Source organism: Eptatretus burgeri, chromosome 15, assembly GCF_056783735.1.
Source record: "Eptatretus burgeri isolate ZD-2024b chromosome 15, Ebu_testis_v1, whole genome shotgun sequence".
NCBI lineage: Eukaryota > Metazoa > Chordata > Myxini > Myxiniformes > Myxinidae > Eptatretus > Eptatretus burgeri.
Genome location: NC_140975.1, coordinates 20256019 through 20273123, shown reverse-complemented (window position 1 = coordinate 20273123; position 17105 = coordinate 20256019). Strand labels below are relative to the sequence as shown.

Genomic DNA, 17105 nt, shown 5'->3' with positions numbered 1-17105 from the left:
TAGAGAGCTTTGCTCTTTTTCCAATTTACTTTGGTGGAACTTGCCAAACTGAATTCATGGACACAGTGGACCAAGGCAGAGACATCTTCATCTGAATGGATAACCACACAAAGAACATCCGCATAGGCAATTACTTTAACTTGGTTCGCCATTGGTTTGGGAAGAAAACCATGAAGATGTTCCTGCAACCGAATGAGCAAAGGCTCGATTACTAGGGAATAAAGAAGGCCGGACAAAGGGCAGCCTTGACGAATGCCTCTACTCGCTGGGAAAGGCTGACATAAAATATTATTAACTTTTCGTAAACTAAAAATGTTGTTACACAGGAGCTGTATGTAAGAGATAAAAGTTGTCCCAAAACCAAACCCTCGTAAAACAGAAAAAAGATAGAAGTGATCAACAGTGTCAAAGGCTTTTTCCTGGTCTAGAAAAACCAAACCAACATTTTTTTCCTCGAGTGCAGATATCAATCATGTCTCGCACAATAAAAATACTGTCGTGTATTGTTCTTGTTGGAACACAGTAGGATTGATCAGGGTGTATAATTTCCCCAATCACAGGTCTGAGCCGGTTCGTAAGAGCCTTTGAGAAAATTTTATAATCCATGCAAAGCAATGATATAGGACGCCAGTTGCACGGTTGCTGAAGGTCACCTTTTTTTGGTACAAGGGCGAGTACAGCCCTGCGACAGCTTAATGGCAACAGATTCAACCGTAGACCGTCAATCAGAACTTCATGTAACTCTGGTCGCAGAAGGTCCCAAAAGGTTTTATAAAGTTCTACAGGCATTCCATCCAGTCCAGAGGCTTTGCCTGTTGGTAGAGTATGTAGGGCAGCCTGAAGTTCCTCCAAAGTTATTTCCTTGTCTCGTTGTAGACGTGCAGATTCTGATAAGGTGGGTAGGGAAGAAGTCAGGGATTCCACAATCTCATTATCAGTGCTCTTGGCTTGGTAGAGTTCAGAGAAATAATCCTTGAGTGAAACTCGGATGTCTTTTTGGCAATGCGTTATTCTTCCTTCCTTCGTCTTTAGTGAGGCTATCTGCTGACTTGTTTTTTTCTGAACTTACAGTCCGAAGAAGAACTTGGAGGAAGTATCCAAGTGATACAGATTTTCCATTCGGAGACGGATCAGAGCTCCCCTGGCCTGCTTTGCACAGAGTCCAGCAAGAAGGGCTTTTTTCTTTGCAAGCAAAAAGTTGGTCCTTTCGTTATTAGAGGCTGAGAGGTTAGATTGCAAAGATATTTCTCTGGCAACCAGGGATTGAAGGACAGAGTCATGTCGAGTTTGATAAGCTCCGTATTGCTGGCAGAAGGATCTTTTCTGTTCTTTGAAATTGTCCCACCATTGCACAAGATGGGGAAAGGAGGGTTTACCAACTTCGGTGGTTGGCGGGGGGTAAAAATCATTCCAAACAGGAAACTTACTGTTTTTAGGAATGTTATGAAGGGCACAAACAACAGGCACAAATATCGAATGTAACATGTTCGATAGGGTGGTGTAAAAGAAGCTGCATGAACAGCGGTAAACTTCTGAAAAAAGTTTTTATACCCTGCCAACCAACGAAGTTGGCAGGGGATATAGAAATGGGGTCCGTCTGTCCGTCCGTCCGTCACATTTCATTTCCGGAGCTTAACTACAAATCCTCTCAAGATATATTTATGAAATTTGGTACACATATCAAGCAAGTGGTGAACTGGTGCCTTTTGATATTTTCTAATTGATAGGTCACATGGTTTGGCAGCCATGTTGGATTCAAGAAAAATATTAAATAATGTTTTCTCTGGAATCACATAACCTAGCAAAGTGAAAATTTGCAATTATCATCTTCCATCATGTCTGCATACATAGTAAAAATTATGACGTCACAAGTCACATGGTTTGGCGGCCATCTTGGATAGAAAACACACCTCATCCTATTACACGAAACTTCACACACGTATTCCACTGGAGGATTGGAGGCAGAATGTAAATTTATGATGTCATAGGTCACATGGTTCCTCAGCCATCTTGGATTGAAAATTAATAAATTTTAAAAATCTTCTTCTCCAAAACGGCTGGACAGTTTGAGGCAAAATTTCACATACTTTCCCCAAGACATCCTTTAAGAAGTTTGTTAATTTCTAATTGATAGGTCATGGTTTGGCGGCCATTTTGAATTTACCCTAAAACCTCCAAACATCTTCTCCAGAACGGCTGGTCAGATCAAGGGTAAACTTCACATACATATTTCACACGCTTGGGGAATATAAGTTTGTTGATCCTCATTTACTATGGAGGAGGATATTGAAGACTTTGTCTTCAACGGATGCTAGTTTTGTTTGTTTTCTGCAGCCTTTAAAACCTTTTATTAGGTCATCTCTTCGAGCATGACCTAATAATATGCGTGTTGAGATCAAAGGTGACGATCCGTCCGTCCGTCCGTTCAAAATGAAGTTGAAGCGGGAGATCTGGTCATTAGTGATCCTAATAGAGGTCGATGAGACGTACACGATGGTATGACTTTCAACGTCACCGAAGGTCAAGGTCAAGGTCACGAGGCCTTTGAAGTTGCAAAAATGACGATTTTCAAATTCTATCTCCTCCGCCATTTCTCAAGCGATCTTGAATTTGATTGTGGCATATGAATCTATGGACAATATCTAAATTTGGTCGGGCCGGATTTTCGATATTCTCTTTCGTTTTCGTGTCACATGACTTCAAAGTTGGCAAAAAATGCGAAAATGACGATTTTCAAAATCTATCTCCTACATTTCTCAAGCGATCTTGAATTTGATTGTGGCATATGAATGTATGGGACAATATCTAAATTTGGTCAGGACGGATTTTCGAATTTCGCTATCGTTTTCGCATCACGTGACTTCAAAGTTTGCAAAAACTGCCCTACCTTCAGGAGGCTATATATTCTCTACTGGGCATGGTAAAAGTTAGTGAATGGTGTCATTGCATAGCAGCTGACGTTGTCTTTCATGTCCATTCGAAAGAATACCGATATCTTCGAATACGTACACGTCACGTGACTTTGAATTTTGCGAAAACTGCTTCATGTAGTTGCAAAATGACGATTTTCAAAATCTATCTCCTCCTACATTTCTTAAGTTATCTTGAATTTGATTGTGGCATATGAATCTATGGGACAATATGTAGATTTGGTCGAGCCGGATTTTCGATATTCGCTTTCGTTTTCGCGTCACGTGACTTCAAAGTTGGCCAAAAATCCCTCCTGACCCGAGAACACTACACCCTAGTAACAGGAACTCATGCTTGTAAAGGTCGTTCTCGTGCTTGGGATTCGTTAACTCTCGGTTTGTGACTCCTATTATATAATCTGCCTGCCTGCCCGCCCGCGGCCCGCCTGCCTGCCCATAGCATAGCTTTTTAGGTACCCCCACTCATAGCCAAATGTCCCCCCCCCCACCAAATCGGCAAATCGCCATAGGCCTAGGTCATAGAAGCTATCAGAATCAAAAAATGTCGGATGGCATATCGTTATGTGTTTAATATACGTCAAAGTGCTGGAAAACAATCTGAGATCTCCATTGTTTTCCAGCACTTTGATATACGCCATCCTTCTTTTGACACGAATTTTGATCGGCAGCCGACATGACGGGACAGGTGTCCAGTCATATGAAGTTTTTACGGTGTTGTGTTTTTGATATTGCCGGTGTTTAGCACTGCTTCGTCAAATAATCGCCATGTGCAATTGCGATATTTCCGGTTTCCTTCCGCGTTTATCTTATGTCGTACACATACTGTATAAACATTATTCCTGCATATAGTGCACAGTCATCGGTTGTCTTAGTCATCGGTTGGTCCAGTGGCGTCCACTGGAATATTCTGAACTGAACGAACAGAACTGTGGATAGTAAGAGTGAGTAGTGTGGTGTCGTCAGTGTTGTTGTTGCACTTTTTATAAGAGATTGGAAAACAAAAAGGCTAGGCCTACGTATCTACCCATCAATTCCACTGACTGACTGGTTTGTGTCGTAGTTGTCTGTCTGCCATTTGCTACTGTACCTACCTACTCTACTACACAGAGTGATAGTGATTATACCACCTACTTCTACGGACTCTTGGCCATCTCCCTACTGGACATTATTTGACGGACTCGTTGGCATTAGTGCAGAGGAGAGTATAGTATATAAATTTGGTGATTGGTGTCCAGTGGACAGCTACAGCTGTGTGGTAAGTCAGGAAATAGACCCTATTCGGCTCTCGTTCGGAACACCGCAACACTTTTTTTATTTTAACAGCTAGAAGGCTAGTTTTGGTTTTACCTTGTAGAGAATTATTTTTTTTGGAAAGATCGCCGAGTTTCAGCAACTTTGAGCTCGTGATAGATGAGAAATTGACCAAAATTTAAGGCTGCAAATGCACTGCGCATGCTCAGATGTTCCGAACTCGGACGAGGAATAAGGTCTATTGGAGAGCTTTTCTTGCATTTGCTATTTCACTATTAATAAGGGTGTGCGATTTGGTTATTTCTCGCAGAGATGACCGTCACTCCCGCATGGGTGTATTTTTTTTATTTCAATTTAATTTTGCTTGAAAACCGCAGAACACAAATCGCCTTTTTGGCACTTCCAGAAACCTCCAGGTTTGCAGCACTTTGACAAAATATTTTGCCATTTTACGCCATCTCGACCAATTAAATTTGCTGCTCGTTTCATCAGCGTTGGGGAATATCGAGATTCAGACAATACCGTGGCTCGTAGGGAATATAGAACGTGCTCAGAAACGCAAAGCAAGAGTTGAAAGGACCCTTCCCATGTCCTTTTTCTCAAGACTGCGTGGGGTAAGATGTTCTATGAACTCCAGTTATAATTTTATTATGTATATCAATAATATGATGGTTTGTCATGTTTTCTATATCATCTATTACCATTTCATGCTTCGTAATCAAACTTTAATGACATAATTAGGCTTACAATTCTGCTTACGGCATCTAATTTTACAACTTTATTCTGTTTGGCCCAGTCGAAAGTCGACTTTTGTCAAAGCCTCTGCCATTCTGGGTGACGTCACGGCATTCTGGTGGCAGGCGCTTCAAGCCCAACTCTGTCAGAATTGTTCTTCTTCTTTGCCCCTCCCGTCATGTCAAATGCCATTCCATAACATCACAATCTTAAAGAGAAATATCTCCTATTATTCTTTGTCCTGTGACCTTTGTTTTGCACTTTTACAAATGGCAATTGAATCGTGAAAGTTTTTTTTTAACAAACATTTACAAAACTTTGTACCGGACAGCAAAAAATAAAATCAAGAAAGTAATCTGAAACACTGTATTTCTTTTTGCATCGACATCGACTTGACTTGTGCGTGCAAGATTGTTTCTGAAGCCTCTTCGACGGTATATGTTTCATGTTGCCTTTTATGAAGGATTGTCTAATTTGAAACAATAACTTTGAAGTAAACGTTTGTGTTAAAATACTTTTGTGATCTTTCTTTGTTTGGTTCAGATCCGAACGCTTTTGCCCTCTGGTTTGGATGGAGCTGATGCTTTAAGCCAGTACATGCAGCTCGTGGATGGCGTGCTTCTCAATGACGTCATGGTGCAGATGTAAGGCTGATTGTTTTTATATATATATGTATATATATTTATTTATGTTTGTTTATTGCTGAATGTACAAATTTAGCTTTCATCTTTCAAGGAGTCCGATTTCAGAAATTGAAATTCCAGTCTCTACGAGATCTGCAACTGGTGATTGAAAATATAGATTTTATGTTGATTATTATTGTTGATTTTCCTCATTACAAAATTCATTTAAAATGATCGATTTCCCATGAAGCTCATACGTAAATGGTAATTCTGCTGTCTTGGCAGTGCGTGTGACGCTCTCGTATGGGAGTCCGACGTTCGACTTGGTTTGTGTTGCGATAATGGATTGCAAGGGGTGATAGGATATTTTGGACATGTAGTCTGTGTATAATTCCTGACCCGACTATGAACTTTCATACTGGTGCATCACAGACATCTGGTGCTTTCTTCGTAGAAGAGGTGTGCTGTCCTGCATGCTAGCTTTCACTGGTGGAGGTCCCATTTTGCCTTTTGAAAACAGAAGGCCATTGTGTGCTCTTACCTGGCAGAATTCCAAATTCTTGCCTGGAATACCACTGGAAAGGCAATGGCAAACCATCCAATTTATCTCCCTGCCTGTAGACTGCATTGACAACACCTCTGGTCTGAAAAGAGTTGGTGTTGCATGCGTAGATTGGTGGATTGATAAAGGAAAGATTTATGGATAAATGGATCATGAAGCAACCACACTTGCATGTTTGTGTCCTCATTGACTTTTTTTTGGGTTGTTTTGATGCTTGCATACCACAAATTTATCATTCAGTTTCTTCCTCAGGGGCCATATACATGTTATGTATGCACAGTAAAAAGAGCAGATGAATTGATTTTTTTTAAATTGAGGAAATGCAAAGCAGCGGACAGGCTTGGGAAAAGAATGGGGAGGAGAAGGAAAGAGTGGAGGCCTGGAGATGAGAATAAAGGAAAGGAGGAGGGGACACAGGTGTGTAAACGAAGGTGCAAGTCAAATATTCTGCTGTGTTTGCATACATTGTAGATGTTCCCCTTGCTGTCATACTCATAATGTGTTGCGAAGTACAACTCCAGTTGACTTGCTGTTAAGAGCTTGATGCGTGCCAGGTACATGGTCTCAATAACACAGCATGTTATCACACGCACTGGACTAAAGTTTCTCTGTTGTATCAACACATTGTGCTATTTCCAGCGTTGTTCTGACGCAAAGCGTTTTCTGTGCTACAACCCTCATGCGTGCCTCTGTGGACAAGCCTCGTTGCCTGCCGACCGCCACTTGCTGTCCATTGTTGCAGCTTGTTCATCCACCCATACTTGCTAATGGATAAGGCCTTGTGTTTTAACGTGATAGTACTACCAGCTGCCCTCAATACAAAGTGCTGCTTTGATATTGTAGTGTTGAAGCCATCACTGTTTACAAGGAATAATTTCCGTTCATATTTAGGTAAGTATTGCTTTGGATTATTGTTGGGGAAAATTGCTGGGATTGTTGGGAACACTTTCATCTCGATTGCTTCCCAGGCAAGGGCAGAAAAGTGTCAGGGAGGACGAAGGAAGCAAGTCCAACCAGAGAGATGTTTCGACAAATGCGAGCTTATGACCGCATCTTTTTTCCGTCTGCTTTGGGGTTCTGCCGAAAGACCGTAGTGGACCATCATATGCTCCTGGTTTCTACTGATGCAATGTGAAGATTTTTGAGGTTAACCAAAAGCAGATAACACAAAATGCAGATGATTAGAATTCTGCTGCGAGAAATGTGGATAATTTGCACGCACCTCTGCCGAAGCTTTGATCCCAAACCCCCAGCCCGCAATTTCTTGCTGAACCTTCCTGATCATTTACACTGCGGTTGTTTTCCCAACACATGGATAATTCTCCTACGTGTTGTCTTTAATTTTTAATTGCCTTTGTATTTGACTCGTCTGCTTGAAACGGCCATTTCATTCTTCAAACTGGGGAGAGTTAAGTGATATTAGTGGAGGCAGATGCTGGAACTGTGCAGCAGATGGCCGGTGCTTTGGCCAAGCGAATAGGCCTGGCCGCCTTGGCCTATGTCACATGTGATCCTTCGGGGCATCATGTTTCTTGCAACAAGAAAGCCACACTCCATGCCCACTTGCTTCAACTCTTCAATGCCTCCAAACCAGCTTACACCATTCTTGCTTACTCTCTCTTTATTTCAATTCTTTGTTTCTGAGCATTATCACGAAAGAAAATAAATGTATAAATTTGGTTTTGGAGGGACAGGGGGAGGGGGGGCTTTTCTATCTCGACTCCTAGTTCTGTCTTTTATCACGGTAGTTGTCCTACTGCTTTCCCTATCACTTCTGCCCTTTCCCTCCTCTTGTACTTCCATTGGCCTGTTCTTCCACCGTTGAACCCCCATACATTTCTGGATATAATTTATTTTTTTTTGCTATCCTTCCTTTGCTGGACCCCTTTAACTTTTTCCCCCCTCATGAACCTCTCTAGACCATGCTTAATTTCTACCCCATCCCACAGATCTCTCCTTTCTTTCATCTCTGTCTCATCCTTCCCCTGACCTCATTTGCTTTTGTTCCCCTTTGTTTCCCTTTGCTGTTCTTCAGCTTAAAGTCTTTGTCCAAACTTTTGATCTCTTTGCATTCAGGCTGTGTGGACCTTTCTGTCTCTTACCTCTCCCTTCCTATCCCATTTCTGCTCCTTTCTTTGCAGTAACTAGTTTTTGTGATGAGGATTACATTGAGATCAGAAAATTGGGGGTGGGGTGGCTGCTGTTTGAAGAGGCAGTTGAGTTGGAATGCCTGGCGAACCCTTTGTCAGCAATGTGATTGGTCCTGATGACAGAGAGGCTGCAGGCGGCGTCTCCAAGTCATAGCTTTTCTTCGTCAAACCCTTTTGCCTCTGGTCAGATTTCCTTTTCCTGGATAGGATGAGACATTTTGCCAGTTTAGTTTATCCAACTGAAAAAAAATACAACAGCAGCACACAGAATCAATCCATCCATCCATTAGGACCATACTCTGTGCAGAGCGTTGGTGCTGCAGAAGTCTCCTGGGCTATTGGGCACAATGCTGGATGGGTCGCCACTCCAACACAGGATACCAGCAAGCTGGTACTCATTTTACCGACCTTGGACGGATGACAGGCTGAGTCAACCCCACCTGGTATTAATTCAACAGCCAAGCGGGATTTGAACTCAGGATTCGAGGATCCCAAGCATCCCGAGCCCACTACCCTAACCATTAAGCCAACACCAGGCATGCACACAGAATGTCAACCTTGAAACATTTGAAAGCACCTTGCTTTTGAACTGATAAAAGACTAGTGCAGTGCCCCCGTCTAAATGTATGCATCTTGTAAAAATGTGGCGTCGAATCAAGTGTTCCTCTGTTTCTGCCAATATCTTGGTTTATATGATTATTCATGCTCGCTGACTCAGTTGTGAGTGTAATCCTGCATTGTGCTGTGGCGCATGTTCTACAAAGGAAATATTGATCTCTTCTTCAGAGACTTCCCGTCACTTCACTTCCTTTTAATGCAGATGCCTTAAATAGACCACTTAACTGCCATTGGAGGGAGTCATCTGCTTTTAAGGCTGTTTGTTGGGTAGAACATTTCCTCAAATTTCACAATGCCTTGGAATGGTCCAAGAAAGTAAGAACTTTATATTAAACTCGATTTATCCTCCTGATGAGCAGCCATTAACTCAGTGGATTTGGTTTATTTATTATCCCCATGCTTTTTGAAAAAAACTGGGGGGGGGGGGGAGGGGTATTGTAATTGGCTGTGTCTATCTGTCTGTTTGTCACACAATCTCCTCCTAAACGGTTCTGCAGAAATTAATGAAACTTGGGAGTTATGATCACCACATGGCAATAAGGCGTGAGAGCAGCATCATTTTGGCCCTGCTCCCTGGGGTGGGGTCAAAAGGTCAGATACCATAAAATGAAATTACGTGCACATTTTAAAACGTTCTTTTAATACAACTTTGTACATGCAATAAACAATGGGGGATACATGAATTATGTAATTGTTTTTTTTTTGTATCTGACCCCCGGTTCATGCCGCAGGACCCAGGGAGTGTGATCAAAACAGGAAAAAAAACATTCAGAATTAACCCTTACCTTAACCCTGGTGGAACTTTTTGCCATCTTTCAACTTTGCTTTAGGTGGGAAATGTGGGGATTTGCGATGGCACGCCATCGACTTCGTTCTAGTTTTATTTTCGCCTAAAATGAATCAAACCCCAAATTTAACAGGCAGTCTTGCAAACGATAATAAAAAAAACATTCTCTTGAGATCTAGTTATCTGTTGAGATTTTCATGTGATCTCCGGCAAATAAAATGTTTATCGAAAAGGCTTCTCTCCATTAGAGACAACTGCGCTGAATAGTGTGATGCCTTGTCTAAGCCAGGGGGCTGGTTTTACTCTTTCTCCCCTTTTCCTTCCGTCGATGCAGCTGGTTCAACGGGCAAAGCGAGTGGCATTCTTGCAATTGTTGCTTTGTCATGGAATAGCAAGTTAAAAGCAAGCGCATCGAGAACAAAAGACGTTCATTAAGTCTTTCCAGAAGCTCTCTGGTTGCAAGTGGCTCATGATCTCTCGGTTTTGAGAACGTGCACCTTACCCCACCGAATGGTGGGATATCAAGTGGAATCGCCTGTTTTGAGTTTGATTAATCATCCTTTCCGATTTCCGCACATCCTCATGTCGACAGCTGCTGGAATTTAAACAGTGATTCCACAAAAGCTTGAAATGATGTGGATGCATAAAGTTGGCTCCAGCATTGGCATTTAAACTGCTTTACTACTTGGCCTAATCAGTTTTGGCTGGCTCTTCTCCCTCTTCAAACGCTTATCAAAATCACTAATATTTACTTTGTGCACCACGTACAGATGTCACCTTCCGCATTTTGATTTTTTGTTTGTTATTTTTCTTTTGTTGAATTTGCTGACATTTCAGTTGTGCTGAAAACCATATTCATGAGTGACATAAATATTGGTTTAACCACCTCCCTGGCCTATATGTGTATCCCGATCATCCGTTGTGCCGTGGTGAAGCAGTGGCCTGGCTCTGTCGAATAGCAGATGCTGGTGACTGGCGCCTTTGTCTGCTTGGACACTTGAGGCATTGTACAATGCTGGCAGCCAGTGCAGTGATTTGGGTTGCTCACATGGGACAAAGGCTACGATTTGTGACATTGCCTGGAGTGCTGCACTGTTGCCTAAATGGTTCCCTGTGAAACGTGGACCCTTTGCATGGCGTCACGATGCTGGTGTGACAGCCGCGAAGTGCGGAGTCATAGCTCAAGGCGTCTGATTCTTCCTGCCTGACCAGAGGGTAAGGAAAGGTTGTGAAGTATCTTCTTCTATACTAATAAATGTGTCTCTGTGTGTGTGTGTGTGTGTCTCCTCCATAACTCCAAAACCATGAAATCTATCAGCCTGAAACTTTGCATGCATATGAAGGCAACTCCAAGGAAGTGCAAGAGTGAAAATTGGTTGTTTTGGTGAATTAAAACACCCCTTTTGAGGATAATTAATTAACGGCCTTATTTAATTGTATCCTTTATCAGGTGCATCCTCAGCCACCTCACTCTATATAAGGTCTTTGGGCATTTCCTGGTGTTACGGCTGTGGAAATTCGCAATACACCATAAAGGGTCCTGAGATCAGTTATGACGCTAAGTTTATGTGCAGATAGGTCCCCACCGTTGTTTAAAGGGACTTTTTTCGTTTTTCACCAGGCTGCGACCCTTTGAGATAGCCGTTTTTCTTTCGCTATCGTTATTTTGGACCGACAGAGCACGCTACGACCCTTTCCACCGCGAAAACTGTCCGAAAACGTCGAACGAAGGCCCAGTGAAAGAACTGCAGCAACGCGCGAGTTTTCCAGCCTTTTTGCGGCGCCTAGGCTGGCACAAGAAGCGGCGAGGAGCTCGCTCGCGATTGGTGGATGCACGGTGTGACACGGTCGGGAGTGAGGAACGCCCCCTTTTTGGGAAGCTTGGCGAAGGGAGGTGGAGCCAGAAACGGGGCAGAGCGAAGGGCGGAGCCTGGAGTTATTTAAGGCGGGCAGCGACGAGCCTCATTCTCTTCGTTTTGGGCTTTTCTCTCTTTGGTCCATGAGCTCTCGCCCTGTGGTCCATCATCCGTTCTCTCTCTGGTCCGGAAGCCCTCTCTGCTCCTCCTTCTTATCAGTGCAGTGCAGTGCAGTGCAGTGCTCTCTCTCTCTCTCTCTCTCTCTCTCTCTCTCTCTCTCTCTCTCTCTCTCTCTCTCTCTCTCTCTCTCTCTCTCTCTCTCTCTCTCTCTCTCTCTCTCTCTCTCTCTTCCTCTTTCAGTCCTGCTCTCGTGGTCCGGCGAGTGGCCTGTTGGTGGAGACGTGGACGGGAGGCGCAGCAGTGCCGGCTGTCTGCTGGACCTGCACGTCCGGACGAGGGGTGCCGGAGAGGGTTCGCCAGCCGCGTGGGAGGCCGGAACCAGGCGCGACCACGCTGACGGTCGTGGGAGAGAGACTGGACGACCACTAAAGGGAGGTCTTTTCTTTTGTTTGTGTGTGGGTGGCGCTGTGTCCCTATAAGTAAACCTGTGTAAGTGCCTGTACATTGCTAATAATTATAGTCGGTTGTATTGTTTCATGCCTGTACATTGCATTACTGCCTTGCTTGTGTTGTGTGTGTAATATGTGCTGTATAATAAATGTCCTTGTGTGAAATGTATCTCGTTCGTTGCGTCTTCTTTCCCCTATTGAAAATGCCATCTTGCATTGTGGAATAATTAGTAGTGGGTTTTGAACACCCGAGTAAAGAAGAATCACTGAACCGTCGAGGTCGGTGAATACACCGCTCGGTTATCCCTGTAGCACGGAACGAACCGCTTAAGCGGTTCATGCTCTAAGCCGACCTGCGGCGTGGTGCAACCCCTCGGTAGGTTACCCGCGCGGGTATTTAGGTATATCGACATTCGGCGATTCACCCTATTTCGCGCGGGTTGAATGCGGACTGCGTTGTGGTGAGGTTAAACCCCCACCCGTGACTGGCTCCTGGCGGTAGTTCCAAGGATGGTCACGACTGAATTTTCGGTCCGGTGCGTGACGCGGCTGCCATTAGAGGTACGCGGCCGATCGCACGCCAGGCAGGCCAGAATTCATAACAGTGGTGTCCGGGAGTGGGATTCGAATCCATCCCGCCTCCAACTAAATTCACGGAACCGGATCAGGGGTGAGTGAAGCGACCCTCCGTGTTCCCCAAATTCAAGCGATTAAAAAAAATATATATATTGCTCGAAATAAGATGGCTTTTCAAGGCGAACGGGTGCCGGGTGGATTAGATATGTGTTATAATGTAGAATCCATGGCCCGGGACGGTTCCTTTTGTAATTTTAATCCACGGAGGAGCTCAACCCCATATACTGAGCATGGACTTTGCTGGCAAACGGAGTCGCACAATGGCGGCACGGAGCAGGCGGCTATTTTTAGCGCAACCAACGGCGCGACACGAGGTGAGTGCTTTCAGCCACCGCTTCAGACCACGTGGTCGCGGCAGGCGCCATGGCAGGCGTGGCAGGATGCCGGAGCATGCATTGACGGGATTCGGAGACAAGTGTCGAAGTCCTTGCAGCAGTGGAGGAATGGTGACAACTGTATAGGGGAATTGCATTCGTTTTCCTTTGAATTGGATGAGGCACGGCGGCACATAGACAGGGTTCATGAGGCTTACGTGCGAACGGAGTCACAACGATGGGCCGATGTACAAGAAGAAAGGAGGGAGGAAGAACAAAGGCAAACAAAGCTAGAAAAGGAAAAATGCGAACACGATTTGGAATTAAAAAAACTGAAGGGAGAGATAGACGAAGGCAATTGGAAAAGAAAAAGCTTAGAAGAGACCATAAAAAGAGGAGAGAAATCTCTGGAGAAAGAATAGAAAAAAAAGCTGGAAAAGGAAAAAGGTGAACACGACTTGGAATTAAAATAACTGAAGGAAGAGGTAAGATCAGGCAAAAAGATAATAGACATCCGAGAAGAGACGATAAAAAGAGGAGCGAAAAATCTGGAACAAGAGAAGAACGAACTGAACGAAAGAATAGAGGAAGAGTAAATTCGTAATTCCCGGGATAGAAAGAACTTGGAAGAAGAATGGAGGGCGAAGTTGGAGGAGGAAAAACTGGAACACGATTTGGAAGTGAGACAACTGAAGGAGGAGGTAGAAGAAGGCAATCGGAAAAGAGAAAGACTAGAAAAGACGATAAAAGAAGAAAAGGAATGGCAAGAAGAACTAAAGGAATATGGGAAGAAAATGGACGAAATGAGGAGGGAAGCATGGGAAAGTTGTGCGGAAAGGAGGGAAGAAGCATGGAAATTGGAAGAGGAACTATTGGAAAAAACTTCTGAGATACTGAAACACGAAAACAAAGAAATGGAATTACAAGACGAGCTGAGGATGTTGCGGAAAGAAAGAACGGAAACAGAGAATGAGACGTTGAGGAAACGCACTGTACAGATCAAACAGTTGGAAGACAAAGCAAGGTTGGAGTGTGCGGAGATGAGAAAGGAATTAGAAAAGAAAGCTTCGGAGTTGACGGAACGACAAAACGAGCTGAGGATGTCGAGGGAAGAAAGAACGACAGCAGAGAATGAAACGTTAAGGAACCACACTGCGCAGATCGAACAGCTGGAAGCGAAGGCCAGATTAAAGAATGAGGAGCAAGAAAGAGTACTGAAAGAACAAAGAATGAGACAGGAGAAGGAAATCAGCCAACTGAAGGAAACCACGAGATTGCAGAATGAGGAACAAGAAAGACAGTGGAATAAAGAACACAAAGAACAAGGAATGAAACAGGAGAAAGAAATCAGGCAATTGAAGGAAATAACAAGATTGCAGAATGAGGAACAGGAAAGACAGTGGAATAGAAAACAAAAAGAGTATGAATTTGAAACTGAATGACAAAAGGAAAAAAAAATAGGTTGGAGTACGGGGAGAAAGTGAAGGAGCAAGGAATGAAGCAGCAAGGAGAAATCAGTCAATTGAAGGAGACTACGAGATTGGAGAGGGAAGAATGAGAGGAACAATGGGATAGAAAACAAAAATAACATTAATTTGAGGTTGACCGATTGAAAGAAAAGGCGAGGCTGGAGTGCGAGGAGATAGACAAAGAACAGCGAATGAAACACAAAAACGAGATTAACCAAATGAAGAAAACCACGAGATTGGAGAAGGAAGGACAGGAGAGGAAGCAAGGAAGAGTAGTGAAAGAACAGCGAATGAAACACAAGAAGGAAATGAGCCAATTGAAAGAAACGATGAGATTGGAGGCTGAAAAGCATGAGGAACAGTGGGAGAGAAAACAAAAACTATACGAGTTTCAAATTAATCAGCTCGAGGGGAGAGCAAAATTTGAGTCCACGGAGATCGAAAAACTCCGGAAAGAGAACGAACAACTCAAAAAGCTCCGAGAGGATGAACGACTCAAAAGGAGCCAGGAAGTAGAACAGCACAATGAGGTGGGATGTGTGACAGCACCACAGGGAATAATCTTAGTGGTGCAGGACTTGATTGACATCACTCGTCGGATGAAACAACAATTAGGGCAAACCCTGAAAATGGAGACAGTGGAAATAATAACGGGAGCCCGGGTGACTGAAACGTGTAAGACGAGACATGAGGTGGCGATGTCCGAAAAATCAAAAGAGACGAAGATCCAGGAAGAAACTAATAAACACGAAGAGATAAAAAAAATAAAATGTATAGAAAAAAATAGAGGAGAGATTACACGATAAAGACGGGGTGAAAGACGAGCACACACACATGGAGTTGGCGAGGCTTAATGGGGGCGAGCTGGCGGACTGTGTCGTGACCAGGTGCAAGCAGCCGGATAGCCTCCTTCAGGAACGGAGGGAGACGCTATGCTCCCTTGAAGCTGATCTCAACCAGGTGGGTTCGGTCGTGTCAAGCGAGTTGGAGGGGGCGAGTGCTGTGGACAGGTGTACGTGCAGCTTGGGGGGTATGGAGACCCCGGGACCCCTAGCGGTGGCGCGAATCCCCAGTGTGGTTGTGCAGGTGTGCGTGTTTGCGAGTGTGCGGAGATGCGTGCTTTCCAGCACGCATGGTGTGAGTGAGACCCCCTGTGCAAGTGAAATGTTGTGCGTGAGTGAACAGCCGAGTGCAAGAGAGACCGTGTGTGTGAGAGAGCGGTATGTGAGGGAGATGACGGTCAGCATGCGCGAGCACGCAGCCGCGTCTCCCGGTGTGAATGTCATGGAATGGTGTGTGAGCGTCGTGGTGTGTGAGCGTCGTAACATGCAGGAGTGCGTGGATGGAATGGAGACGACGACGGCAACAGATAAGGGATAGAGGCCGGGTAGCGGCCGTAGCTGGATTGAGGACCGCGCCGGGTTTACCCAGCAGCGAGGTTGGGGCCGTGCTTCGCACGAGACTGCCACGTGCGCGCTCGCGGGAGTGAAACCCGGTCCGTAAACGCCAGCGGTGGATGTTGCCGATCCCGCGGACGGACAAAAGGCAGGCTGGATTACGGATTTGGACCGGATGGGTTCTCCACGCGAGCGTGTTTGTGAAGCTCCGACGGGCAGAGCACATGTGTTCGTGTGGGGAACCCCTCGAAACGCGAGGCTTGTTTTTTTGATGCGCAGGGTGACGTCATGGCTGCACGTATGGTTGGAATCCGGCAGGAGGGGTATCTCTGCCGGATGGTACCGTCCGAGACGGGACGAGGTGCGCGAACAGCTGCCATGACGTCATGGGAAAAGAGCGCAGGTTGAGAGTTGCCCGCTGGTGCTGCACAATGGAAAAAAAAGGGTTGAGAAAAGCAAGCCTCACTTTCGGGTGAACAGGATTCCCGGGCAAGGGGTGGAAGACCCAACTGCCCGGGCACAGGGTACCACTAGTTAGGGGGAAGAGTTAGTGTTAGACCGGCTTCATGGGGCAGGGGTAAGTCCTCATGGAGCCCGTGGAATGGATTAGGTAGAGGGATTTAGTTTAGATTTAGGATGGGAAATGACATTTCGGAGACAGTGACAGACTGTGAGTGTGTAGAGGGGACGTAGCTTAGCTACCTAGGTTAAATGGAACGTGCTGTATTGTAATGGACGACGTGGGAGCACGAGGTAGTTAGGGGATGTAGTGAGCAGGATGGCAGAATTCAGCGGTGTGAGTTGAAGAGCGAAAAGGAAACATGTTGAGTGAGTGAGGCCAGCGAGCCTGTGTGTATGGAATGCATGGTGCGATGAGTGATTGGGGGGAGGAGTGACTCCCGCCCAAGGGACCCCGGGGTCAGTGTAATGTGAGTTAGGGGGTAAGTCAAATTGACAAAATGGAGGTCGTTTTGCTGTTGGTGAGAATGTAGGCTCGATACCCGTTTGGAGGGGTGCAGGAGCCCTGTTGACGGGCTGGGAGCGTGGCTGCGAATGGTGAGTATCACTGAGTGGGTACCCCGGGCACCAGGCTAGTCGGCCGCGGTAGGCCAAGGGTCCATAGGGGGCCGGGATAGTCTAGTGGGCCCGGGTGGCACGCATGATGCGGGGCCCGGGGCGCCATATGCCACAGGAGCAGTGTACTGGGC

At 45.1% G+C, this 17105-nt stretch overlaps 1 protein-coding gene across 5 annotated transcripts in view; it reads left to right on the top strand.

The window, feature by feature from the left end:
* Positions 1-17105, top strand: part of CCDC88A (coiled-coil and HOOK domain protein 88A) — a 176524-nt gene that overhangs the window by 9544 nt on the left and 149875 nt on the right. For all 5 annotated transcript variants that reach the window (XM_085858535.1, XM_085858533.1, XM_085858534.1 and 2 more), the window contains one exon: positions 5460-5560. In XM_085858535.1, coding sequence (XP_085714661.1) covers positions 5460-5560 — 101 coding nt within the window. Of the gene's footprint in view, positions 1-5459; positions 5561-17105 lie in introns of those variants that run through there.